The sequence below is a fragment of the Neopsephotus bourkii genome, unplaced genomic scaffold (genome assembly GCF_033783945.1).
Source record: "Neopsephotus bourkii isolate Nb327-2 ecotype Australia unplaced genomic scaffold, CSIRO-AGI_Nbou_v1 NB_1287, whole genome shotgun sequence".
Classification (NCBI taxonomy): Eukaryota; Metazoa; Chordata; class Aves; order Psittaciformes; family Psittacidae; genus Neopsephotus; species Neopsephotus bourkii.
In genome coordinates, this window is record NW_026901771.1 from 1,934,544 (window position 1) to 1,960,620 (window position 26,077).

The 26,077-nt window shown below is 41.9% G+C and overlaps 1 protein-coding gene across 3 annotated transcripts; it reads left to right on the forward strand.

The window, feature by feature from the left end:
• Window positions 1-50: 50 nt before the first annotated feature.
• GDAP2 (ganglioside induced differentiation associated protein 2) lies at window positions 51-24,889 on the forward strand. Of its 3 annotated transcripts, none has more exons than XM_061365363.1 (14): window positions 51-170; window positions 1,878-2,125; window positions 3,608-3,747; window positions 7,600-7,753; window positions 9,234-9,322; window positions 11,510-11,586; window positions 12,601-12,760; window positions 14,480-14,630; window positions 15,467-15,543; window positions 16,806-16,882; window positions 17,433-17,572; window positions 18,121-18,175; window positions 23,154-23,297; window positions 24,142-24,889. In XM_061365363.1, exons 2-14 carry the CDS (start codon window positions 1,950-1,952, stop codon window positions 24,187-24,189), a joined length of 1,488 nt encoding a protein of 495 aa, XP_061221347.1. In that variant the 5' UTR covers window positions 51-170; window positions 1,878-1,949; the 3' UTR covers window positions 24,190-24,889. The 3 variants fall into 3 exon arrangements, with proteins under 3 accessions (XP_061221347.1, XP_061221350.1, XP_061221349.1); XM_061365365.1 differs by lacking the exon at window positions 51-170 and adding an exon at window positions 1,608-1,686; XM_061365366.1 differs by lacking the exon at window positions 23,154-23,297.
• Window positions 24,890-26,077: the final 1,188 nt, after the last annotated feature.

Genomic DNA, 26,077 nt, shown 5'->3' on the forward strand with positions numbered 1-26,077 from the left:
AGCCCGCCCCGGAAGTGCCCGGAACGGGCCAGCCTGCGGCGGGAGGGGGTGTGGCTCCTCCCGGAAGCGGAAGCGTGCGGCGGCTGCTGCGCATTTCTGGGGGATGTCGCCGAGCCGGCGGCGACCGGGACCGTGCGGCCGGGTGGGGTTGGCAGCGGCGCGGCCTGCCTGTGAGTTGTGGCCGGTGGTTGTGCGGTGGGAGGGCTGGGTGGGACCGGAATGGGTCGAACCGAACCGGGGCGGGAGGAAGCTCCTGTCCGCTCACCGGCTCTGCCCCCGGCGGTGCAGGTTACCACTACCCTGATAGGGTGGAGGGGAGGTGGGAAAGCAGCTCAGACCTCCGTGGAGGGTGCTCGTAGGCGTTGGATGCCGCTCGCAGCGCTTCGTTCCGCGTTCCGAGCCCGTCATCCCCGCAGGGGTCGGGTCCGTTGATGGAGGCCCTGTGCTACGCGCGTAGGGGAACATCCAGCAGGGGCTGATGTGCGCCCTTCTTGTGCCTGCCTCTTATCTCGTATTTAGGCCCCTGTTTTCGTCTGGTCATCAGAGGGAAGAAGCTGTCATCTTTGAGCTTTCGTTCGGAGCCAGTCCAACTGCTCTTACCTTCTTGCTCATTGCCTTTCTCCCCACTCTTCGTGGCAAAAATTTCATTTAGATGTTCTTCCTAGATTCATGGAATGATTTGGTTTGAAGGGACTTTAAAGCTCATCCAGCTATAACCCTTGCCAAGTGCAGGGATACCTTCCACTAGAGCAGGCTGCTCTAAGCCCCATCCAACCTGGCCTTGAGCTTGTGGGTATCTTTGTTCTAGAGGCAGCCTTTATTATGCCTCAGTTTGGGGTTGGACATTTGGTTATTGAGGGTGTTTCTCCATAGCTAGTGAATGTACTTCATAATTCATATTTCAGAATCATCCCTTGTGGATGCTGTCAATTATGAACCTGTGAAAAGGTTAAGTAGCAGGTGTATATGTGGTAAACTGAAGTTACTTATGCAAGTATGTTTGTGCTGGCTTAACTCACTAGTATAGTTTAGTAGTTACAGTGAAAATGTAATAACCTAGGTGTTATGTCCTGGCAATTGAAAGGTATGTTTTGGTGAGTTTGAGTCTTAATCCAGCAAGCAGTACCATCTCTGACTTTAAAAAGGTCAGATATTACAGTTGAGCCTGCGAGTTCATTGGGTCAGCATTCATACCTACAGCGTTCCTCCCATTCTTGCAAAACCTATTTGAGTGAAGGGGTTTTGCCCCTAAGACTGTGCCTGTAAGACCTATGCAATTGTATGCCTTATTTGTAGTGCTTCAGAATCGCTGACCTGTGAGAGCTGTACGATACAGGGGGAGGAAGGGATGTTCATTGCTTTGTTTGCAAGGCAGTTCTTTGTGTTTAGGGTTTTTGGGGGTTGTGGTGGTTTGGGAGGTTGTGTATGTTCTTTTGAGGTTCTTTGATTGGTTTGTTTTGTTTTTTAAGTATGACCCAGGGCTAGACTGAAATCTGAAGGGATGGATTGTACATAACCCTGCTACAGGTTGCTTTTTTCTTTATATAAAGAAATAATCATTTTTGGAAAGACTGAGGTCCTTTCTGCACTTGAAAATGTGTTTTCAGAGTTTTCAAAACGCAAGATCACAAGCAAGTTGGACCAATTGATTAGAGAATGTGTTTTCGTCTTGCAGTACTGGAAAAGGTTTGTCTTACTGCTAGTATTTGCATTGCCTTTTTGAGAACAGATAACAAACCAGAGAGGGAGCAGTCAGGTGGGAAAACTGTGTATTCTGCTAGTTGTAATTGCACTGCAGCCTTGGGAAAGGTCTGGCTCCTCGGGAATTATGTTCAGTGAACAGTTTGCTGATGTGATTTGATTTTCTTCCTTTAAAGCACCTGGAAGACTCCAGTGAGAATTGGAGTGTGGAAAGTTAGCAGAGGAAAGGAGTTGTTGTTTTCCATTCCATGGATCCCTTGGGTGCTCCTTCCCAGTTTGTGGATGTTGACAGTCTGCCAGGCTGGACTGATGCCTATGAGGCTAAGCAGCTGGACTCTCACCAAAATCCTATTGAAAAAGCTCAAGTTGATATTAGGTCACCTTTTCCATACAGGAAAGACATCAATGCAAAAATAATTTTATGGTAAGTTCCATGTGCTTCTGGTTTGTTTGCTGTAATTCTCCATTTCTTGCACGATCTTACTGCCTCATGTAACAATCACTGCTATAGAATAAAGCTTTAAACCTTTTTTTCTTGAATCAAACTTTACTTATCTGAGAAGAAAATAATCTTTTTCTTCACTGTAAATCTGCAAATCTGAGATTTTGTTCCACCATGGGTTATAAATTGCACGTGCATAAGCATTCCTTGATGCAGCACACTGGAAGCGTATTTACTGCTGTCACACTGTAAGATTAATATCAAAACATAATTGGGCATTTTGATATTATTTTTTTAAACTTTTTAAAAGTACTCTCGCTGTCTGATAGATTTTTTTGTTGCTGTTGGGTTTATTTTACATTCACTTTTCTGGGTTAAATCAGTACCTCTCTTTTATGTGGTTCTTGTGGCTTGCTTTGGGCTCTTCCCCCCCACTCTCCTCTCACTCCATTGGGTGTTCTGTTTCCATGTTTTTCTGCCAAAATCAATTGATAAAGTGCAGTGTGCTGAGGTGAACTTGCTCCATCAGTTTTTCTTTCCTGTAACTCAGGTGCTTGAACCTGCTCTGTAGAAGAGCAGCTCTGTTAATCAGTGTGAAGAGAGGAGGATTTCTCAGAGACACAGATTCAGGAATCAGCCTGAACCCATTTCTGGTTAATACATGCCATGAAATGGGTTTCTTGAACCTGATTAAGGGCTTAGGTGTAATAAATACGTGCAGTTTCAACAGTTATTTGAATCTCTCCCTGCATGTGGGAATCTTTATTTCCCTTCCTATGCTCTTTGATCCCAAAATCCGTCATGGCTGCTGCTGTGACAGAAAGCAGGTCAGAGTTCTGCTACTCCATTGTTTCACACATCTCTGCTTTGTTTATCTTCTGCATGTTTGATCCTTGAACAGCAGAATAAACATGATCAAACTGCAAGGTCACAGTTTTGGAACAAAAGCAATGAAAACTTGTCTAGCTGCAGTGTCACTCTCGATCCTCAGTGATCTGAGGAAGAGCAGGAGCTCTGGTGCCCTCAGTAGTGTGCATGCAAGCTGAAGAAAGTACATGCAAAAAATCATTGGAGTTTTGAAAGTTGCATATCACAAGGACTGCCCTCTCCAAGTGTGAATACCTGGGGTTTTGTGGAACATACTACACTTCCTCAGTTTAACATGCTGCTTTGCATATTCTGCTAGCTAAGCTGCCATGCGTACCACTAAAACGCTGGTTTTTCTACATGCATAAGTAAGTTACTGTTGATTTTGTGAGATTTTAAGGAAATGACTGATTGCATGCAGTGTTCATCAGTAAAGGGTGATTCTGCGTGTCGGGGTCTTCTACACTCTGTAGGCATTGGAGTATTGCTAATGCTTTTCCTTTAACTTGGCATTTCCTTGCTTGTTAGCACTTGTTTGAGTATATCCTGCTTAATCTTACATTTGGCCTGCAATAAACCGTTCCCTTATTTCCTCAGGAAAGGTGATGTAGCATTGTTGAACTGCACAGCCATAGTAAATACCAGTAATGAGTCCCTCACTGATAAAAATCCAGTATCTGAAAGTATATTCATGCATGCTGGGCCTGACCTGAGGGATGAACTCCAAAAGCTCAAAGGTAAGTAACTGAAGACATTTGTATCATATTGAATCCATTGTCCTTGCATAGTACAAAGCATCAGAATTGGGCATAAAATGAAATCAGGTTGTAGTGGTTTCCCCCTCTCGCCCCCGACATCTGGTGTTAATGTGAACTAAATGGAGGAAACATATGCCAATCTAGACTCTTCTCTTTTTGCTGTTCAGGTTGCAGATCCTTGAAAGCATATGGCAGGTATTCACCTTGCTTGGCCATTGCTTTGTACTGTAGTTCCTGCTTTCATCTGAAGCCACTTTGAGTAGCTAGCTTATCAAAGCTTTCGCTCAAGGCACCAGTCTTGTACATTCTCTTGTTTTTATCCTGTTCAGTATGTATATACCATGGAAGACAGGAACTGAAGTTCATCACTGAAGAAATTAAGTGGGTTCTAGTGTACACTTTGTGTATCCTCTTTCAGGATATTAATGTACACACACAGCCACTCAGGAAACTGTAACAATAGGTGGATTGATAAAACAATGCATGTCTAAATGAAGTCTTAGCAACTACTTAAAATGTTCAGTTCATTTGCCTCTTCAGCACAACAAACTACTTCATTAGAAAGTTACAAGACCATCCCTAACGGAAGGCAATACTGGGAATGGGTGAGGTTTCTTTGACCTGGTTTCTTTATTAACAGAATTTATGGCTGATAATGAGATTTACAAATACTCAGTTTTATTCCCAGTGCCTGATAGATGAAGAGTTTCTTTGTGTGTGAGGAACAAAAAATTCTTAGTTATCCAAGGTCGTACAAAAGTCTAATTTAGCTTGCAGGCAGAAATTCAGATTTCTAATAACTATGGTACTGAGCTGTATTTTGAAACCCAGCTGATCTCTGAATAGTACTGCTCGCTCTCGGGGAACAGCCCTAACCTTACCATGTAGTAACAAAACGGATAGAAGAGCAGTAATATTTCTAATTCAGTCTTTCAGTAGGTTAAACTATAATTGAATAGACATCCTCTGGTTTTTATAAAAATCATGTTTTGCTGATTTAGCTTGCTTTTTGTGAGTAACCTGGAAGAAAAAGTAACCATTTCATAGGGGAGGGAAATGTCAGCTTGTCCTTTGGGTGGAAACAACTGTTAAAATACATCAGGTGTTACAGAATAGTTAGGACCCTGCTATGTATGCCAGAATTCATCTAAAATAAACTTGGGTCTCTTGTGTGCTCTATGAGGTAGGAAGAGAGGGGCAACATTTCAAAGCGTCCTTAAAATTTGAGATCTGTCAGCTCTGAATGGAGTTATTTGTGAAAGCTAGCTTAGCTTCCTAAATTTTTACCATGCTGAGTTATATGCATTTTTGCATCCTCTACCCCTGTGAAGGCACGCATTCTGCAGGTTCGTGACTCCCTATACACGATAGCTTTGTTTTAATCCTGTGACAAGATCTTTTTGGAAATCAAGTCTGTGACGCTCCGCTGGCGTCTTGCACAAGGGAGGAAAGACAGGCTGGGTTGCAGCTTTGGCTTTTGTATACCCTTAGTGTGTTTGTCACAGTAGTGGAAGTGGAAGGCAACTTAGTTTAGAAATCAGTTTGATTCTTTTGTCACCTCTGCCTCCTTTTTACATTATTTCCTATTTAACATTGAACTTTTTTCATAGGAGAATGCTTTTGTTGAAGAAGTGGAAATGTATGGTCTCTGCTCTAAAGCTAAAAATGGGTGCAGTGGTGATTTTCAGCTCGTGCTCTCCTGCTTTATTCCTACTGCTTGGTATATATTCATGTTTCATAGACTTCAAGAAAAATCATGATATTAAAGTGTGTGACGTGCTGACCTTTCAAAGGCCTGTTCTTTCTTCAAGGCTTAGCTAACCTGTGCATTCCTGGGAACAGTATGTAGTTTTGATTACTATAGCCAAGGGGCCAGGCTTGCAAATGAAGTGCTACTGATATATGTGTGCCTATCAACACATACTTGTTGCAGTCTAATAAGGATGTTCTGTAACAGCAATGCACAGTAGTCTTCCAATTCTAGCAAGACTTTTTCCCATTGCACACTTTATATAGGGGATTCAGACTTTCCATTTTAAACTTGGAGAGAAGCCATTCTAATGTTTGAATCTCATCAGATTAAAAAGATACTGACTTTGTTGACTGTTTTGCCACAGACCTTGATCTGTGCAGCTTGTTCTACTAGCTCACCTCACCTTGTATCTTAAAAGAGGAATAATACTTGCTGTTCATTTTAGTTTTATAAATTTTGTAGAGATCTCCAGACAGAAGGCATTGGGATGTACTAAGTGTATGTAAGTCTAGTTAGATTACTGATGGTACATCTGGTTGTAGGAATTTATTAGTTTCCATACTGAATTCACAACTCTATCTCACTCAAATTTGCTTCATTCTTTCTCATAAGTCACTTTTTCCAGCAGGCCTTTGCTTGCTCTTTTCAAGTTGTGTGACTTGGGTGGTCCACAGATGATGTATTGAGTACTTCAGGTTTAGCTTCTACGTTTTCCATATTGTGCTTACTTAGTTGCTCCCTTGAGCTGATATATCTTGGAGGATGTGCAGAAGAGGACTCTTAGTTTTAGTATGCTGTTATATTCCTGAGTGCCTGCCTGAGTGCCACAAAGAACAGAGTGGAGTGAGGGAGGTGAACACTCCTGTTCAGTGGACACCTTCATGATTGGTTTAAACCAAGCCACTGCAGTACTGCTGCCAGAAAGGTGGTCACAGCCACTTGTTCACATCTCATTCCTTTTCATGGGCACTAGCACCTTAACCTATAAGATCAGGTTAAAAGCTGATTCAGTGAAAATACTAATTTTCAGTCAGATCAGAGACTGAAGTGCAGCTGTACAAGCACAAGGAAGACGATGGAAAATACTTGTCTTTGAAGATAGCAAAGTAGTTCTTCAGCTGTCTGGAACTGAAGTGGACTAGATTTGGGTGAAGAAGGGGAGATGTTAGTAGGCCTTTCTTCCAGGTGCCAAAATAAAAACAGACTTCAAAAACAAATAGAAAAAAACTATAGCTGTTACTGGATTTTTCATTCTCAAAAATGTATTGACACACTGAAGGAAGTAGAGGGGTCTTTGGATGTCATTAGGAGTCCTGACAAACAGGTTTCCCATGTGAAAAATGACAGGAATTAAGTATGAGTAACTTTCAGGGGGTAGCCAAAGAGCAGTCAAAACCACATGCAGTAAATGATCCTAGAGTATATAACTGGAGGGTGCTGTGAATGGAACAATTAAGTGTGTGGCTTGAACTTCTTTGCCTGGAGACTAGTCTGTCAAGAAAGTGTCATCTCCATAAGAATCATTCTTCTGCCTTGTGGACATGAAGAAACTTGCAAAACAAAGCAAGCTACCTTGTACTGGGAGCGTAGATGGAACAAGTGCTTGGTCTATTAATGTATTAATATATTAATAGCTTTGCAAACAGCTGATGGGTTTGATTGAGGAGACTTTTAGTCCTTTTATTCAAAAAGCAGTCTCCCCAAACCAAGGCCTTATGGCTGGTGGTATAGCATATTTGTGCATCAGTTCTCTTCACATTGTTAAATCATCTCTCACTTTGCCTCTCTATGTAGCATGGTAAATAGTGCAATGAAGACAGCATTTCTAGCAATTTCTGCTTTGTCCATATATGCATAGTTTTAAAAGTGAGAGGAATGAATACAGCTCTTGCCACCTCAACCTGACTAGATGATACTAAGCAGCTGATACAAGATAGAATGCTGTCCTTAATATTTGATGTCTAAAACACTGACTTCAATATGTGGAGTCGTCCAACTCTGGAGGAAGTCAAGGGCTTGAATGCTTCTAGCTTTGTTATCGTGATGTTGGCATTTATCCTTGTGTTTATTTGTTTCAGGGTGCAGGACAGGCGAGGCTAAACTCACCAAAGGCTTTAATCTGGCTGCACGTTTTATCATTCACACCGTGGGACCCAAATACAAAAGCCGGTATCGCACAGCAGCCGAGAGCTCTCTATACAGCTGCTACCGGAATGTCCTGCAGCTTGCCAAGTAAGCACACAACAACTTCTAGGAGGGTTTGCACATCGATTCTAGTTGCTCAGGTCTGCACAGAGGCCAAATGTCTGTGAATGTCTTCTCACACGTACTGGATTGGGTTAAGGACATAAGAACATTAGTGTCTTCATGGTATACTTCATGCCTTTTGTCAAAATGTGCAGAGAGATCTGAGCTGGTTTGGGTCCCGAAACAGAGTAGCTAGAGCTGTGCAGTAGTCAGTTATCTGAGGAGAGGCAGCATTGGTAAGTGCGTTGGGTTTCACGCTGTGAAAAGCTTTAAATGAGCTTTCTCAGGCAGCAGCTTCATGTATCTCTGCAGCCACATGGATATACCCATAGGCAGATCTGACTGCTGTATCAGTTCGTATATTTGGCCTCTGTTCATCAGCCATCTAAAACCTGAGTCATGGTGCAAGTTTATTTCTAAATCCATGGTTCCTGGGGATTTTAGCTTTTTCTGTTTCATCTGTGGTGGTTTCTACTTCCTCTTAGCTAATGGGTCTTTTTCTTTCTGTTTATCTGTGCTCTTTCCTGTATTCCGGTCTTTTCCTGTGACAGCTGCTGTAATGGTAGCAGCTACAAAAAATACCTGAACAAGAGCAGTGTCAGAAAACCTACTTAACAATTTCTTAAGGTTGGGAAGATCAGTTCTTTCAAATCTACCCCGTGTGTTACAGTACAATAGTAATCATTTCATAATCAAGGTTACAGCTAAGGTTTCTAGCATATGCCGGTTTTGTTCTGCCTCAGAAGTAACTAGCAAGGTCAGGCCTGGATTGAAACATGTTATAAACAGTCTAAAGTTTCTAATAATTCTGGTTACTGAATTCTTTTGGTCAATCTGTTTTCTAGAGTAAATTCTGTTACTTGTGAAATTGTCTACCAACTCTGAGCTTGCTGGAGCTCCTCTGATGAGTGTTAGTAATACCTCTGATTTATTCTTCTGGTGGAAGCATCTTACTGATCTTAAAATATGTGTTACCCCTGTGCCAGTGATTTTCTAATCACACCTAGTACTGAGTAAGCCACCTTGGACTGTGCCTAGACCTTTAACAAAACAAGTGGTAGGTCAGGTGGAAGAATGGGAGAATGTTTGAAATAAAGAGCACCTTCTTTTCCCCTTCTCCTCCTCACTGCCACTCCTGTGCTGGAAGGAGAGTATTTTGCAAAGGATTGCAGGGAGCTTGAGGGAGGAACTTCATTCAGGATATGGAAAACTGCAGGAACAATGTAGCTGAGGTAGAAGGAGAAATCTGAATACAAACACAAGAGGAAACTGTGGAATCATTAATGGTTCCCTTCTCCTCTGTTTAATGGTGGTATGTATACATCTTGCCAGGAAAGAATCCTTCTGCAAAAACCTGAAAGAGGATTGCTGCAGAGGATAAAAAGTACTGGTGTTAGCTACTGTACCACCAGACATGTTTCCTCATCTGTCTCTTTATTTGTTTGCTTTTTTTTCTGGATTTCAGGGAACAGGCAATGTGCTCCATAGGATTTTGTGTCATTAACTCTCTGAAAAGATGCTACCCCTTGGAGGATGCAACCCACATAGCTCTGCGTAAGTTTGTTGGAAAGCGATGCAAACTGGATGGCAGTATTCAGTAGATAACTTACCTCTGACAGGTTGTTGTAGATATGGGGAAACTGTGTTTTTAGGGGGCTGTTGTTAGAGGCTGTAAAAAAGAAAAGGCCTTTCGTGGTTGATCAGGAAATAGAGGATAAAAACAAATGATCCTTTCTCAGATATGTCATCAGTAAATATCTGTGAGAATCTGTTCTGGAACTCATAGTCTTCAATATATTAATTAATAACCTGGAAAAGATGCCTTCACATGCAAAATGATGGGCTAATCCTGCAGAGCAAAATCGAGATTATAATAGTTCCATGAACACAGCAGCTCAGTGGAGTTCAAAACAGCAAGCTGGGTAAGATATAGCAAAATTAAGAATGTTAGGCTATAAATCTCTGTTTTGTCCACCCTTTAAAGCTGCACATTCAGAAAGAATATAGCAGAAGTGGAAGTTGAGGAAGTCAACAGGAATAGGGAAAGGCAAGAAACAGCTAAGTAAGCTGAAGTCTTTTTCAGGCTGGAATACGCTGAACTCGAAGGGAGTGTAATAGATGTCTGTGAACTCATGAGTGGTGTGAAAATCGTGAATAGGAGTCAGCTGTTCGCTGTCTCCCAAAAGAAGAACCTTTAAACAATGCTAGTATGAATCAGGTTCAGAATGAACAAGGGGAAATTGTTCTTATGCTTACGGTGTTTGTTTTATAAAATTTCTTAGCAAAAGCATTATATAACCTAAAAGTTCTCAAATTTGCTTTCAAGAGGAAGCTATATTAAAAAAATGAAGGCTGTTGAAAACAAATCAGAACATTTCCTAGGCTGAAAATAGTTCTAGTAAAGAGCTCGGAGAAGAAATTGTATACTTGCCTCATTCTTACTTTCCCCCTTTCTTTTTTGACTTTTTCTATTGGCCTGCTCCTGTCTGCTTTCCACCACCACCACCCAGTCCCTAGACTTCCTGCAGGGTACTCCTGCACAATAGGGAAGTTGTTGCAGATGGAAGGGGTGGGTTTTCCTCTTGCTGTGCAAGCTGGCTAGAGAAATCTTTCCTACCCTGTGTTCAGCAGAGGTGCTGATACTGGGGAAACAGATTACTCTGTTGTGTTCTCTATCTGCCTGTTGTGTGAGACATCTGAAAACATCTGCTCACATAGGTTCAGAACACTGTTTGCTCTGGAACCGCACAGCTGCATTTGTCCTGTAAAGTAGCGCAGGTCAACTCGAATGCACGAATTTCTGCACAGGAAGTATTTGGAAATAGCTGGGTTTTTTTTTTTTCTTTTTTCCTCTTATTTTAATTCTTCTGCTGTTTCCCAAAGAGCTCACACTAATGTATACTCTGTGGAGTGGGGTTTTTTATTGCTCTCTTCTGGTGTCTCTGTAGGGCTATATAGTACTTAATAAAATACTGCCAGGCCAACCTATTTGTTTGGACGCTTTCTCTCTTGGCAGTCTGACAGGAAAGCACTTGAAAATCCTGACGTGTCAAGATTATTGCAGCTCAAGGACCTCATCTGTACAGGGATATGTCTGACTGGGAGCTTGGTTACAAAACGTTTTTTCCCCTCAGCTGCAAGTGTTTAGGAACTTGACTGCATCCCTGATTTATACCAAAGCTTTGGTGGAGTTCCAGAAAAGTAATAGAGGAAATAAACTCTGTCATGATTTACAAATGTAATTTTTAGATGCCTCTTGAGCATAGCTGACCCCTGAGATTTTGTGTGGCTGAATGTCTTGTACCAGCTTCTCTTGTAGTTTGCTTATGGTCTTGCTTTCCTGGTAACTTTAGGCATGATGACTTGTTCTAGGAGTGTCTGGGTTTGGCAATTTGCACAGGTCTCTGTAAAGGGTGGACTTGGCTTGATTTTGCAGGCCGTAGAATCACATTCCACAGACTGTGGAATACCTTGTAAGCTAAAATGAGAGAGGGACTTCTTCTCTTTTTGTACCCATCCCTAAAGTGAGCAACAGGAGAGTATAGAGGTGGAACTTCCAACATGGCAAGCAGCCCATTTGGTGTGCTAAACTGCCACTTAATCCATGCTTGTGTATAGCCTGTGAAGCTGTTTTGTATGAGAGCTATGTGTGTCTGTTCTGCACTCTTGACTTCCTTGCTTATAGTCTTGTATGTAAATGTCTCTTGTTTTGTTGACTACATTTAATCTTCTTGCTTGCAGGCACAGTGAGAAGGTTCCTGGAAATTCATGGAGAGACTCTGGAGAAGGTGGTGTTTGCAGTCTCTGAGCTTGAAGAGGTATCTCCTCGACATTCATTCCACCAAAACTCATGGGCATGTTCAGTCTTCTCTGCAGCAGTATTAACTCCTGCACTGTAGAGCTGGATTCAGATTTCTCCTTCAGCTTACATAGGCTTTTGGTCCCAGAGAGTCCTCCTGCCTCCTACTAGCATAGCATCTTTCCCAGTACTGCTTATGCTCTTATAGCAGTCACTATGGTCATGTTCAAAATGTTTTCACTTCTGGCTTCCATGAACCGGAAACCAATGCTAGTGGTTATAGCAATGCAGTTGTGCTGGATGGCATCAGCCAGCCAGAAAGGAAATGCCTCATTCAAGATTTCCTCCTTACACAATGCTGCTTCCCTTGTGCTTAAAAAGAGCCAGTTTAGCATGCCCACACATCACCTACAAATATCTTGCTTTCTGACTTGTTGAAATAACAAGCTGGACATTGACTTATCTCTGTCCAGACAGAGGCTAGCAGTTTGAATATTGACTTTTCTTGTACCTTGGACTTGCTAATGGCAGTCCCGGGGCAGGACACCCACGCTATTGCTTAGGTTCTGTGGCATCTGAATGAGGAAAATAACTCATTTATTGGGGATTCTAAAACTCCTAATCATTTGGGGGAGAACACATGAAATACTACATGGTTAATAGGGATTTCCACTATTTTCGTCCATGTGGGTAGAGTTTCTCTTGGCTGGTGATGGCTTTTTCTTTTTTCCCACCAGATCCCTAAAGGTAATCTCTGTAGTGGTGCGCTTAAATATAAGCATCCTTCACTGAAGTCTGTCATCCATGCATGTTGCAACTTCATTACAAAGCTAAAGTATCTGCAGTCTCCTGAGTTCATGCAGGTTAAAGTAGTTTCCTCTTAACATCATTTGCTACTCTGCCCAAAGAAACTAAGCCATTGAGGGAAGTAGTACTTGGCCAGCAAACTGCTGAGAAGACCCCTGAGCAGTTGTTACTCAACTGAAGAGCAAGGATGCGTGATGGACCCTTCACGCATTTTTCTTATTTGTAGGCCACTTACCAGAAGTTGCTGCCTCTGTATTTTCCAAGATCATTGGAAGAAGAGATACAATCCTTGCCTTACCTCCCTGCAGATATTGGCAATGCAGAAGGGGAGCCTGTAGTACCAGAGCGGCAGATCAGGATTACTGAAAAGCCGGGTGTTCCAGATGGTGAGTTCTTAACTGAACATTAAAATAAGTATCTCTGTGTGAAAATCAGTGGAAAACCAGGAAAGGCACATAGGAAGCAGAGAGATGTTTTCCTACCTCGACTCACCTCACCTAAGGCAGGCTATAATGAAGACGGTTGTCAAGCTGTCTTGCTGGTTTCATGTGTTCCACAGCAGCAACTTCTGCTTTCTGCCTTGTTGTGTAGAATGATGTGGTTAGAGGATGTATTTAGCTGTTGTTCTGTCTGCTTTCTTGGGGGAAGAGCCTGGATAGTTAAGTTTTCATTCCCTTTGCAAATTTTCTACAGGATGATAAGGACTTTTGCAGACTTTGCAGAATCTTGTGCAGCCCCTAACTTAAAAAGGCGTTATTGTTAATGGTCTAGCTTCTGTATTAGCAAAGTGTTGCTTACATATTAGCAAATGCTGTCTCAAATGATAAGATTCTGTTGAATATGCATCATATTCATGTGTATCAAACTAGCAGATGCTCAGTGAAAAACAGCAGAAGCTCCCTGAAAGATAGAACTAGATCAGCCTGAAGATCAGTTTTGGGGAAATGGCTGTCAAAGCTCAGTGAAAGAAGTCTGTAAAGAGGTTACCAAAGAAGTCTGTTTGTAAAGAGGTTGGCTAGACATCAGGGTTAAGGAAGTGAGATGTGTATGGCAAAACAATGTATAAATGGGCACAGCTGGCACACACTGCCTTATTTATTAAGCAGTGCTGTCAAGAGTTTTGCGTGTCTTCAGAAGTATGAAACCATCAAAAGCAGATAACTTTGAATGGATTTCAAAGGTTTTCTACTTTTGCATGGCTGGTTGGGATAAGGCTGACTATGATATGAGGATCAGACCATTTTCCTGTTCAGTTTGATAGCTGATGTACCTACTGCTGCTGATCAGACTCCAGCAGTACACACACCCCCATCCAAAATGCTGTTTAGAACAGTATCTGCAGCTGTGGCTGTTCACTCTTAGGCATTCAACCACTAGCTAATAATTTGTGAAATTACTGTGTTTGCATCTGTAGGAGTGAATGGGCATAGCAGAATCCTGCACTTTTGTCCCATTGCTACTGTAGCATGTCACACTAAAAACTGGAGAGCTTGGCTCCCATTCTGGTTGCCTAGAGGTAGTGCTAGAAACCTTAGCTGGTACTCTTTGATAGCATCAGCTTCAGTGGAGCATTCTGGTATTGTCACCAGCAAGGGAGCCTGTCCTGTACTCTTGTATTTCATCACCCAATCATGCTGTAAACAACACTATAAAAATACCTAAACGCAGTTCACTGCCAGCTCTACAGCAGTGTTGATACAAAGAGTGAGCCGCTTCTAAAGTACAGCTTCTCAAGCTGAGTAAAGCTGCAGCATCTGTTCCTTTGCACACTTATTTTTCCTGCTGTGACAAGTGAGACACCTGTAAAACCCAAGTCACTCTTTTCAGGTGTTGTTTTTTAACAGTTTACCGTTATCCCATTGTTACAGGATGATGACTAAGATTTATCCAGGCAAACCAACACGTTAAGGGACTCTGTAGTTATTAGTCACGTGCTATAATCTGTCAATGGTAGTAATGTGATAACAGGCCTACATCGTGGGGTTTTATGTTGGCTTGTAGCATGAGGACTGGGTTGGCTCACTGAGATATACAGCAATTCAGCAGCAGCATCGCTGTCTTTTACACAGCTTGAACGTTTTACACTACCTTTGTTTCTACTGCAGATGCTTCAGATGAAGAGGGTCTGGAGGCAGATTTGTCTTTCATTGGTTCCCATGCTTTTGCCCGCATGGAGGGAGATGTTGATAAACAGAGACGCCTCATCCTTCAGGGACAGTTGTCAGAGGCAGCACTGCAAAAACAGCATCAGAGGAAGTGAGAATTTCCTTGTCGGTGTGAATGTTGTGTGTTAGTTAGCTGTTCTGAGAACCAACCCTAATGATGACTTTGTTATCTGCAAAGCCTAATCTTTTAGCACAGAAATACATACAAAGCCTGGTGTCATCCTGGATCGCTGTAGTAGCCTTTCTCCTGAAGTGAGAAGGAAAAGAGTGATAGGAGGGAAATGGAAGTTAATGATGTCCCCTGGGGTATCCAGTGCAGCCGACCAATTGCCTTATTTCTTTGCCACAAGATGTCACTGTTTTGTTACTGCTTTTTCTGGTGGAGTCACCTGCTTTCAGTGCTGCCCACAAGCTCCTGAGGCCCTGGGCACATAGCAAAACATTTTTCTTCAGTCTTTCAAAACAAAAAGATAACTAAATTCTGAGGCTTCTGTTCCCCCTACTCCAGCTAATCCTAACATGCATGATCACTTTCTTAGAACCAGTTGCATGCTGGAGTCCTCTTGAAGCACAGTACTTGGCCTGGTTTGTCAAATGAGGCACTAAGTTGTTCACCATTCAAAGGGTGGGAAGGGGGGAAGTCTGTATGTAGCAGTGGTTGCTCCAAATTTATATTTGACTTCTAGACTCTTTAAAGATTACTTTTTTCCTATTTTTTTTCAAACAGTGATATATTTGAATCGAAAAAGCCTCAGATCTTTTTAACACAAATGCCATGCCACTATAGTTACTAGTTGGTGCATATTCATTGCCCTACTGAAAGTCAGTAGCTAGGTAACTAAGACACCAAAATCCTTAAACCTCTTAAGGCGTATAATGCTAATCCAAAGAGGGATTAGATCTGACCAGATGTTTTTAACTTTCTAGTTATAATCGCTGGCTGTGTCAGGCAAGAGCTGAAGACCTCTCTGATATTGCTTCTCTTAAAGCCTTGTACCAGACAGGTAAGTTCAGGGTACCAATCTCTGATGTATGATAACTTAAAGAAAAATACAGTATTTGCTTTGGACATGAGTGTGCAGTAAGTCATGTTATTAAGCTGGAAGCCTGGCCAAGAGCTAGGCATCATCTCTGCAGTAAAGCAGGAATTCTTTCTTGATTGGCTTTGAAAACCAGTTTGTGGTAAACTCCCAAACTGCTCTCCTCTAACAATATGAAGATACATGCATAACCTGAATTATCTGTAGCTTTAGATATAAATCAGTACTGTTAGAATAAGCCAACACGTAAGGTGCTCAGTATGAGGTAATTCAGACCAAAAGAACTATTTCCACCCTTTCACTACAAAGAAATTAATATTGCTTTCAGGTGATTAGTGTACAGAATAAGCAGTTAACAAAGCAACTAGAGATTTCCAGAACAAAATGGCTTATTTTATTTCTCTCAGGCTAGGTATGTGATGCTGTCCTCTGTATATGATTCTTAATACTAATGGCCAAGTACCACGGTCAGCACATCTTGCAACCTTGAGTTCAGTAGATGGGGAGATTAAGGAGAGATCCAGTGGAGAGTTCAGTGGAGAAAATAGCTGTGAGGGCCTTGCAGCCTGGGAAGCAGAGATGGGGAACCTGTACTCTTCAGTTAGCTTTTACTCTTTACATAGCAGCATACTCAAACATAAAAACTTGCTGTAGTCCCAGTGCCTTATTGCTGCTTTGCACCGTGACAGGAAGAAACAGGCAAGTAGTCAGGCTCCTGAAAGCATAGCTGTGCTGCTGCAAAGAAAGTCTGTTCAGCACCTTGGCTGATCCTTTGGCCTCCTGAAAATCCAGGTACTTGATCTTCGTGCAAGTATCAAGGCTGTGTGATGCCTTCTGCTCAGTAGCTGCAATTTTAAAATCCTTTTGTTTGCCTTAGGCAAGGCTCTGTGGGCTGCAGGAGGTCCATAAGGTGTGCTCTGGGAATCTGTGCATTAGATTGTTAGTTGTTAGTACTGGAGATTTGGATAAATATGGGGTACACAAGCAAATATGTAAGTCCTTAAGTTTATCAGATGGGATGAACTGGGGTTTTTTTGGATCAGGATAGCTATTGGTATAGTGAGAACAGTACCTCTAATCATATTTCCTCTGTTGTTAGGATGGAAAGCAGACAACGTTGCAAAAATTCAGAGCTGTGGCTGGTTGTCACTGATTTGAAAGGGACCAACTTCTAAACTACTCTGAGCCATGCCAGGGTCTGGGACTGATTTCTCTTTCTTTTGTAGGTGTAGATAACTGTGGCCGCACAGTGATGGTGGTGGTTGGAAGGAATATTCCAGTAACATTGATAGACATGGAAAAGGTAAGACCTTGGGAAAATAGAGTTCTGTAGGTTGAATATGAATGTTCAGGGTGTAAGAGTCTGGTTATAACAGTAGTTCAGTGTTAATATTAGAAACTTCATCTGTAGGAGACTTAAAAGACTAAATAGAAACTATTCTTATAGCAGATGAAAATGTATTCCCTTATAAAGCTTTGTGTGGGGTGGGGTGGCCTCTTTCAAGGAGGAACTGGACCATTTTTAGACTCCTTTAGACTCCTTTTTTGTCTCAAGAAGATGCTTGACCTGCTTTTTTAACTGCATAGTCATGAAGAATGTCAGGTTAGTTTTTCATGCAAACAGCAGGAATTAATCTTCATCTCTAAGGTCAGGTAGACAAAAGAGACATCTAAGTTATTACAGTTGAGTTGAAGACTTGGAATATTCACTTGCTTTTGTAGCTGAAGCATAGTGCCACCCAGGCTCATGATTCCTGTTTTGTGAAAGGATGAATTAAAGAAAGCATATTAAGATGTAATGTAACTGTGAAAGAGTTCTTGGCAAATATGAATTTAATTTCTTTCTGGCTCAGGCTCTTCTGTATTTCATCCACGTCATGGATCATATTGCCGTGAAGGAATATGTCCTAGTGTACTTCCACACACTCACAAATGATTACAATCAACTAGACTCTAACTTCTTGAAGAAACTCTATGATGTTGTTGATGCCAAGTGAGTGTCTATAGGAAAAGAACCCTTTCTGGTCTTCCTCTGTGCTGTGCAAATGTTTGTTATTCACTGTATCTGGTTTCCCGTTTATTTTTGAGAGAGTTTTGCTGGGACAAAGACCTAAATAAATAACAAAAGGAAGAGAAAGGAAGATAGGTTTTCTTTCCTTCTCAAAACCTAAATGTGTTAAACCAGGAAGTTCTGTCCTTTGTAATCTCCCTTTTGGAGCTGTTAAAGAGGCATACTGGGTGTATTGTTTGAGTGTCTATCCAGAGGTGGAGCTTCTGCAGTCTGGCTTTAACGTGTGTTGCTGGTTGTGAGGGGAGAGGCTTGGGTAACATTGGCAATCATAATCTGTCCATAACTTTCACTGTGCACATAGAAGACTGCATGCTATGATGCTGATATGAAAAAATAATTACTCTGCTTTGTTTGTTTCTTTACATTTACTTTTCCAGTATCTGCCCTTATAGCAGAAAAATCTGTTTTGCCAGTTGGGTTGCGTGAGATTAGAAGTCACTTTTAAAGATGTTTTTCTTTCTCTAAACTAGGTACAAGAGGAACTTGAAGGCACTGTACTTTGTCCACCCAACATTTCGTTCAAAGGTGAGGTAAACAGTACAAAAGAGAAGTGTATTTTGGGTGTTGGCAGAGTAGCATGTAAGCCCTTACACAAGGAACAGGAAGGGTGTATAGAAGACTTCCAAAGTTAAGCAGTATCTTCTGGATCCACAGTCATACCGTGAAATTAATCCCCATCTTTGATCTAGCTGTAGTCTTCCGACCTTAGTAAACCCCAGTGCAGCGCAGCTGTCTTTGGCTGCTTTTGTTTTGTGTGTGAGGGAAGCTTTGCATCTTGTTTCTTTCAAAGAGAAATTTTTTACTGTTTTTTGGCCAAAACCTCTGGGAATCCTTTTTATGTGGAGTTCACTTCCTGGACGCTTCACCTTTTCTTTTCCCACAAACAGTATTGTATGTGTGCTGCATATCACTTAGAGCCGCCCAGCTAAGGGCAGAGGGCGGTGTGTGTAGCAGCAATGAGATTAGTCAGGATTAGAGTGCAGAGTAGCAAAGAAAGATGGAAGAATGTCTTTGTGATGGGTTGCAGAACAAGCATGTTAAGCTTTCAGAAGATGGAAAACAGAACTCATCAAGCAGTAAGGTATTATCCTTGATAACAAGCTGCGTGGGACAACAGAAGATGGAGCTCGCAACCTTCGGTACTTCATACACGCTACTCATATTGCAACAGTAGGATTACTTCATATGAACTAAGGATTGGCAGCAGCCCTTGCTGAAACTTTTGTTTGTCCTATTAAAGCAGTCAGAAATGTGATGGTCTGTGTTCACATCAGCTGAACCTTGGTGTTTGTTCTGCTTTTTGCTGATGTTGATCAAATTTGAGACAATTACACGCCTAGTTAAAAAACCCATCTGTGTGCACATGTTCAGCAAGGATTTCTCCCCTCATTTCCAGAGAGTCCTTTCTTTGCTTGTGCACAGCTGGGGCACTGTGAGACTTAAGAGCTTCCTTGTTTTCATGTAGATGAGGCTGAGGCTTCACAACAGCATACCTTCCAGTCTCTATTCCCACAGGATACAGATCTGAGGTCTTAGTACTAGAATTAGAGATTCCAGCTGTGATGCTACTGAAAATGTAGGCGCTATCATAGAACATTAATAAGGTCACGGGGCTGAGTGGAAAAGCTGAAGCTACAAAGTCCTAGTGTTTTAGATTCTCAGCAGCACTTTATCCCTCTCTTCTCTTACCATGCATTTCTATTTGATGAGAAATGTGGTTTGTTTTGTTTTGGGGGGAGGGGTTGGTGGTGGTTTTTTCAGTTGTTGAAGTTTGAGAACTCATGTTCAGTAGTCTGTTGCCATGTTCTCTGTCCCTTTGGGAACTGCAGTGGGGCTCAACAGGTCTGTGGGGCAAGCAGATAGTTGGTGGGAAGCAGGGAGGGTGAGAGATGCAGAATTCTCAATTTGCTGGAAATGGGATTTGGTTCTATCCTGTTCTAGCAGCGCAGCTGGAGGCAAAAGAACACGTTTTCTCTAGCTGAAGGGCAAGTGGGATTGTTGCTGGCTGTTGTAGAGACTGTCAGCTTATGAAACGTGATGGGGAATATGGAGCAGAAAGTTGTGGTGGAGAAGGTGGCTGCTAAGGTGATTTTTCTCTCCCCTCCTTTTCTGGCTATTGCAGGGCTGTTGTCCCCATGGAAGACTGCTAGTTCAGAAGCCTCAAATATCCTCAAAAAACCCAAAAACATTTGGCACATTCATCTTCCTATTTGGAGCATTGACTTCCTTCCATAGGAAAATACCCCATGTCTCAAATGCAGGAGGATGATGGAGAGGGACTTCTTCAGGGACTGTAGTGATAGGACAAGGGGTGATGGGTTCAGACTAAAACAGGGGAAGTTCAGGTTAGATATAAGGAAGAAGTTCTCCACTGTGAGGGTGGTGAGGCCCTGGAACAGGTTGACCAGAGAAGTGGTAAATGCTCCATCCCTGGCAGTGTTCAAGGCCAGGGTGGGCAGAGCCTTTGGCAACATGGTCTAGTGTGAGGTGTCCCAGCCTGTGGCAGGGACTGGATGATCTTAAGGTCCTTTCCAACCCAAACCATTCTTTGCTTAGGAAGCCTTGTGCATTCATGCAGCTTCCTAACACATCACCCTTGTGTGTATATCTCAGTCTTAAATCCCTGATAAAAACTGTCTATTTTACAGCAGTATTGAGTCCTCACACAGTGGATGGCTGCCATCTCTTAGAGTCACATTTGTTTATTTCTCAGCTAAAAGGGATCAAGAGGCTTTTAATCATGTCTCTAGGAAAACTCACATCCTTAGAAAACAATGTACTTTCTGGTTCCAACCATGATTCTTTGGCTTCTGGATATGAAACTGGTTTACTATGTGTATTCTGAGGATAACTGCCTGTCTAGAATTGGTCTTTGTACGCAGGGAGGGGGTTCAGTCATTAACCTAAAACACAGAATAGCTGAATCAGAGTGTGTCACTGCACAATCCATTTTTGTATACTGCTCCTGCCTTTTCATGCTTTGATGTGAGTGTTCTTGTGATCTGTGAAGAGCTTGATTCTCTTGTGCTGCTGAAATGTAATCTTGTGATGAAATCACAGCACAGGCAACAGCAGTTTTTTAGGCTGACAGCAACTCTTAACACTTCACCATCAGGCCTTAGATTAAGATACCCTTGAAGTGCTATCACAAGTTCTTTCATGCTCTTCATGTCCATGTACTCCTGCTTGTTGTTTCTATGGCTGCTGATACGTAAATAAAGAGCTTCTGAGGGCATTTTTATGTGAATCCTCTCAGTCCCCCACCCCTTGAGAGCTCTCCAAACAAAGCTGTTCAGAGCCTGCGTTCTGAGTGGAAGCATTGGTGGCTGGGTCTGAGACAATATCACCCAGAGCAATCGTTTTCATAAACTTAGTAACTTAGCTGTGAATCAAGAATGTTTCAAAACTGAAACATACCTGAATGCTCAAATTTGATATTCATAATCTTTGTATTTATCAAGAATAATCTTTGTGTTGTTTTCCTGTAGCAGTCATAAAAGCGACTTCTGCAGACTGGATGCCTGTATAAAGGTTGTCACAAATCACTTGTGGCTTTTTGAACACAGGATCCTTACAACTGTAATAAAATATCCCAGAATTTAATACGTTACTCTTTGGGGTATGACTCTTATGAGATTGGTGGCACAGTTTATCTGTGCTGTGATGGGTTTTTTTGAGGGAAAGACATCTGCTACCTGAACCCTGTGGTTTTCCAGCTTGGCAGAGTGACTCTGATAACCTTTTATTCAGATTCAGAACTGCAGGACAAGAAAAATAAAGGAAAAACCCAGCAGATGCCTAGATTTTTAACTTTGACTGCTCTGGTGTAACTTGCTCTCCTTTCAGCGCATTAGCAGGGGTTTGGTTTAATTTCAAGTTCTGTGTCCTCTTACAAGTAAGGAAATAGCTGCTCTCATATTACTGTTTCCATAACCTGTGATTATTGAGAATGGAGAAAATAGCAAAGTTCTCTAGATAGACTCCTTCCCTTTGTGTTACTGGGTAAGATGTGTCAAACCCCCTCATATACTGAGGGGATGGGAGGAATCACTTTTCCTGCTGAAAGTTTTCATGATGGCTGCAAAAATATCCTCTATTAGGCTTTTATACATTAAACATCCACAGCAGTGTTCAGTGATTATCATTTGTAATGCACCTTGGAATGCATGCTACTTTGATTGAGTATTTTTCACTCTATTATACCCTGGTTTTCACTCTGCTGTATTAAATTATCACCCAGTGTCACTCATAAGAAGTCTTCTTATGTATATAGATGCCATTACTGACCTGTCTCCATGCTTTCTGCTCATCTCTAATTCTGCCCTTAAAATGATGAACCAATCTTAAATGTTCTGTTCTTTACCTCCTTTTCTCTTTGTTGTTGTTCCTTTCTCATGAAAATACTCTGTTTTGAGGTGGCAGCATAGTTATTCCAGGACCGTTTTCAGACATGAACCTTTCCCTTTAATGCTGTGTTCACGCAGATCATTTTTATTGACATAATGTTTTAGTTCACTGGAAAATGCCACTTCCCTCAAGGCTTCTCTTGTGGTGTTGCTTCTTTTCTGTTAACTTAATACTGCAGCCAAAGTACAAGTACTAAGCATGAGTGTTCAGTGATTGTTTGGAAGGGGCTTCCACAGGTCATCTGGTCCAGCCCCTGCCTCAAGCAGGGTCAGCAGGAGGACCCTATGAGTAGCTGCTAATATGAGCATTTGTGACCTGTCGAACAGTGCTTTTTCTTTTCCTTCAGCCTGGCAGGAAAAGGCTGAATAAGAAATAAGCAAAAAGTAATATAGTGCTTAATTGTGGAGAAGGTGAGTTGAAAAGGAAAAGCTTGGGTAGTCAATCTAAACAGGAATATTTAATAACTAGTAGAAGTATCAATGGTGTCTTACTGGCCCTTGCAAAACAAAAATTCCTTGTCCTGTTTACATCCAAAAGAGATGAAAGTGTGACTACTTCAGAGGAAAATCTTGTAGAAGTTGATAAGGCTTTGAGAAGGAATGTGGTAAAACAGAAGGACACACTCAGCCAACCAAAACCAGAAAGATTTCAAGAGGACATTTGAACAGCTGAAAACCTCTGGTTTCCTCTCCCTTGAATTGCCTTGAATTCTGTGGAAGTTTGAAGGCAAAAGGTTGAAAATGCTGCTACTGGGTAAGAGTCAAATAGGTCATGTTCTGAGCTGGCTAAACTGGAAGTGAAAACGTGCCACTATACTGTGTTGTTTGAAACCAAGCAGCAGAATAGCTGTCACTCCTGTGCAGTAGAAAGGGACCTTAAACTGGCAGCTGGGGAGGGGAGTGCGGCATCAGAAAACGTTAGTTCAAAAGTTCTCAAGGCAGTGCTTACTAGAAGTCATTGGTGTGTGCTTCCTGACCGTGTTTTGTTATTGCCATGGTATTAGTGTTTTGTGCCTCTAACTATGGAGTATTATGTTGAACTGGAAGGTTTTGAAACAGTATGATCTTAATTTTGGTTTGTTGGGTCTTATTTTCAGGTCTCAGCATGGTTCTTCACAACCTTTACAGTCTCAGGGCTAAAGGACAAAATCCACTATGTGGAAAGCCTCCAGCAGTTATTCACAGCCATACCCCCAGAACAGATAGATCTCCCTCCCTTCGTCCTTGAGTATGATGCCAGGGTAAGTGATTGTATGTAACAAACATGAGTCTTTGTTCCTAAGTGTAGTTCTTGTGCTTCTCCTGTTCTGCTCTGCCAGAGCTTTAAAGGGTCTGAATTCCACATCTTAAGAATGGGGAGAAGAAAGGGAGGGTTCCTAGAGTGTCAGGTTGTTCTTCTGTAAGTAACTGTTTTCTTTCTTTATTTCTTTTCTACATCAATCCAAGTAGAGGGCTTGGCTAAGAAGCAGACTCCTTTTCCAATAGGGCAGTCTCCTATGTGCATAAAGGGCAGGCCACCTTCATTCAGCCAAGAACTGTAAAGTAACACATCAAGAGCCTGTGGGCAAGATAAAATTCATGTTGTAAACTTGCTATATGCCTTACTCTGGCTGCAAAAAATAAATAGTACCTGTGTGTCATCTTCCCCCTTCCACAAGCACTCTTCCCCTCTCCCTAAGGCCCCTAACCAAATGGTGAAATTAATAATGCCTTTCACTGGCCAAATCATTCTGAAGAGGATGTGCTGTAACTACAAAGTAGTAGCCAGAGCTGTGTGTCTATATAAGCAGCTTTGTCTTGAATGACTGGCTATGCTAGCATTTGTGGTGTCCTTGCATCACATTAGCTTTGGCTTAATGGCAGAACTTTAATCTGCACTTTTTGCTTTAAACAGAGGCAAAACCAAGGCCTGTTTGTGCCTCACCACCAGCACAGTCCTTTCCTGGGTGAATTGTAGCAGTCACTATGCTTGTGGAAGACAAAGTCAGGAGTACCTCTTTATTTCTGCCTCGATGTCACCATCTGTTGCACCAAGGTGTATTGGAGAAGGATTTTGCTCAACTGCTCATTCTGTTCTCATTGCAGGAAAATGGGCCTTACTATTCTTCTTATCCTCCATCCCCTGACTTGTGATCTGCAGTTCTGCGATGCTGCTGGTTTCCCATGGATCCAATGACCTGATGCCTGCCAAAACCTGTGCATTTGCCCATGTACAGAATTCAGAGAGAGGGTTTTCCTCCCCCAGCTCTGGTATTTTTTTACTGATGAGATATTTTCAAGCACTCAAGCAATCAGAGAACTTTATGCCACTGTGAACTGTACAACTATTTCAAATATATTTATCCAATGGAAAAGTTGATTTAAAGATCACTAGATGCATTTTATTTGGGGTTTTTTTTGAAGCTGTTACATTTATTTCTGAACAGACTTTCCCTTTTCTGGGACATTCATCAAAAGTACTTGATCATGGTTTAACTATTACCATTTTCCAGCTCCATTTGTAGTACCCATTTCTGGCTGGTCTGTATGAATATTGTGCAGCACCAGCCTGACACATTGCTCATCATATGGTCTCTGTGTTTCACATCTGATTACTTTCCCTTTCTGTAAGTGATGATTACTTTGGTCTTGACCCAGCAAAACTATCTGGAATTGGGAATGCCATGTCTGCAGGCTGAACAAAACACTACAGCCAAACCACGATTACTGCAAGACTTAGTACCATCAATGCTAGGTGAGCTAGGAGCCTTGACAAAGTCCCTGTCAGTTTTCATTGGATAATGTGACATGTTAGGATGCCACTACCTTCCAGTAAGAATAAAATTGAAAGGCATTTGCGGTTTCTTTTCTTTAACTGCAGTTGTTTATGTTCTCCTTTGACGTAGCCAAATGTGTATGCAAGACAAATGAATGCCATCTGCCTGAAGTATGCGTGGAGGAGGAAACAGTGATTCCAGTGCCAACCTCTGATGGCAGAGATTGCTTCTTAAAGATACCAGTGCCCATTTTATTTCCTGATACGCTGACACTCACTGATTTTTGACAGATACCATACATGCAAGAGCTCAGCCATACACTATTAAGTTCCAGTACATATGGAACTGGAGGTGAGAAGTGTTTCCGCCTGCCAATACAAAGCTAAAAGAGGAGGGAGAATGCTTCCTTATAAAACGTAATCAGGGATGGCAGTCCCAAGTACAGAAGGATGGAATCCCTGATAAAGAGAATGTCACAACAGTACTGAATATGAAAATGATTGTACAACTTTCATGGTTTCATTCTTGCTACCTTCCTGCCCTGTCTTATATCTACTGTTGTCTCTTTACCAAACTTCAGTTTTCCTCCTTCTGCCACTTCTGCAATAACTTAGAAGGTGGTTATTCAGGTCCATTAAGTTGATCAGAAATAGATATCTCTTTCCTGTTTAGAGATACTGTAATTGTTGGGATAAACAAGAAAAAAAGTCCTGTCTTGGTCATGTAATGGCATGTCAGAGTTTGGGCTTTGCAGTGAAAGAAGAGCCATAGAATTTCCTTCCTACCTTGGCCTCCTGGCTTAATGTTAATACTCCACAGATCCTCAGCATGTTGGTGTGTCAGTTACAGATGAAGACAATCATTTGGCTGGGGTTTAACAGTCATGCATATACAGCATATAAAAAGCAAGTGGTTTTGCTTTTTAAGTGTACCTGATTCCGTTATCAGATCCAAGGTGCTGCCAAAAGCTGGAAACTAACACAATGGAAAACCACCTTGATGTTAATGCTTGGTAGCGTTCCACCTTATAGTCAGTTTGCGTGTTCTTTTCAGCACTTTTCTGGTGGGTTTTGAGAAGAAAATGGCAGCAGTCTACACAGAGCAGCTACCATGTGTCCCTACCTCCTCTGTTCACCTAGCTGTTTACGCTGCCCTTGCCTAGTGGCTTTTATAGCCAGTGGTGAATTTTCCATGCTTCTCCAACGATTTGTGTAGCTTTCCACCCCCATTAACCACCTGCTGTTTTTCACACCCATGGCGTTTTC

Coding starts and splice junctions, on each gene's coding strand:
- GDAP2 (XM_061365363.1), top strand. CDS start 1,950: ATGGATCCCTTGGGTGCTCCTTCCCAGTTTGTGGATGTTGACAGTCTG. Junction 7,754..9,233: donor AATGTCCTGCAGCTTGCCAA/GTAAGCACACAA, acceptor TCTGGATTTCAG/GGAACAGGCAATGTGCTCCA. Junction 17,573..18,120: donor TATGATGTTGTTGATGCCAA/GTGAGTGTCTAT, acceptor TCTCTAAACTAG/GTACAAGAGGAACTTGAAGG.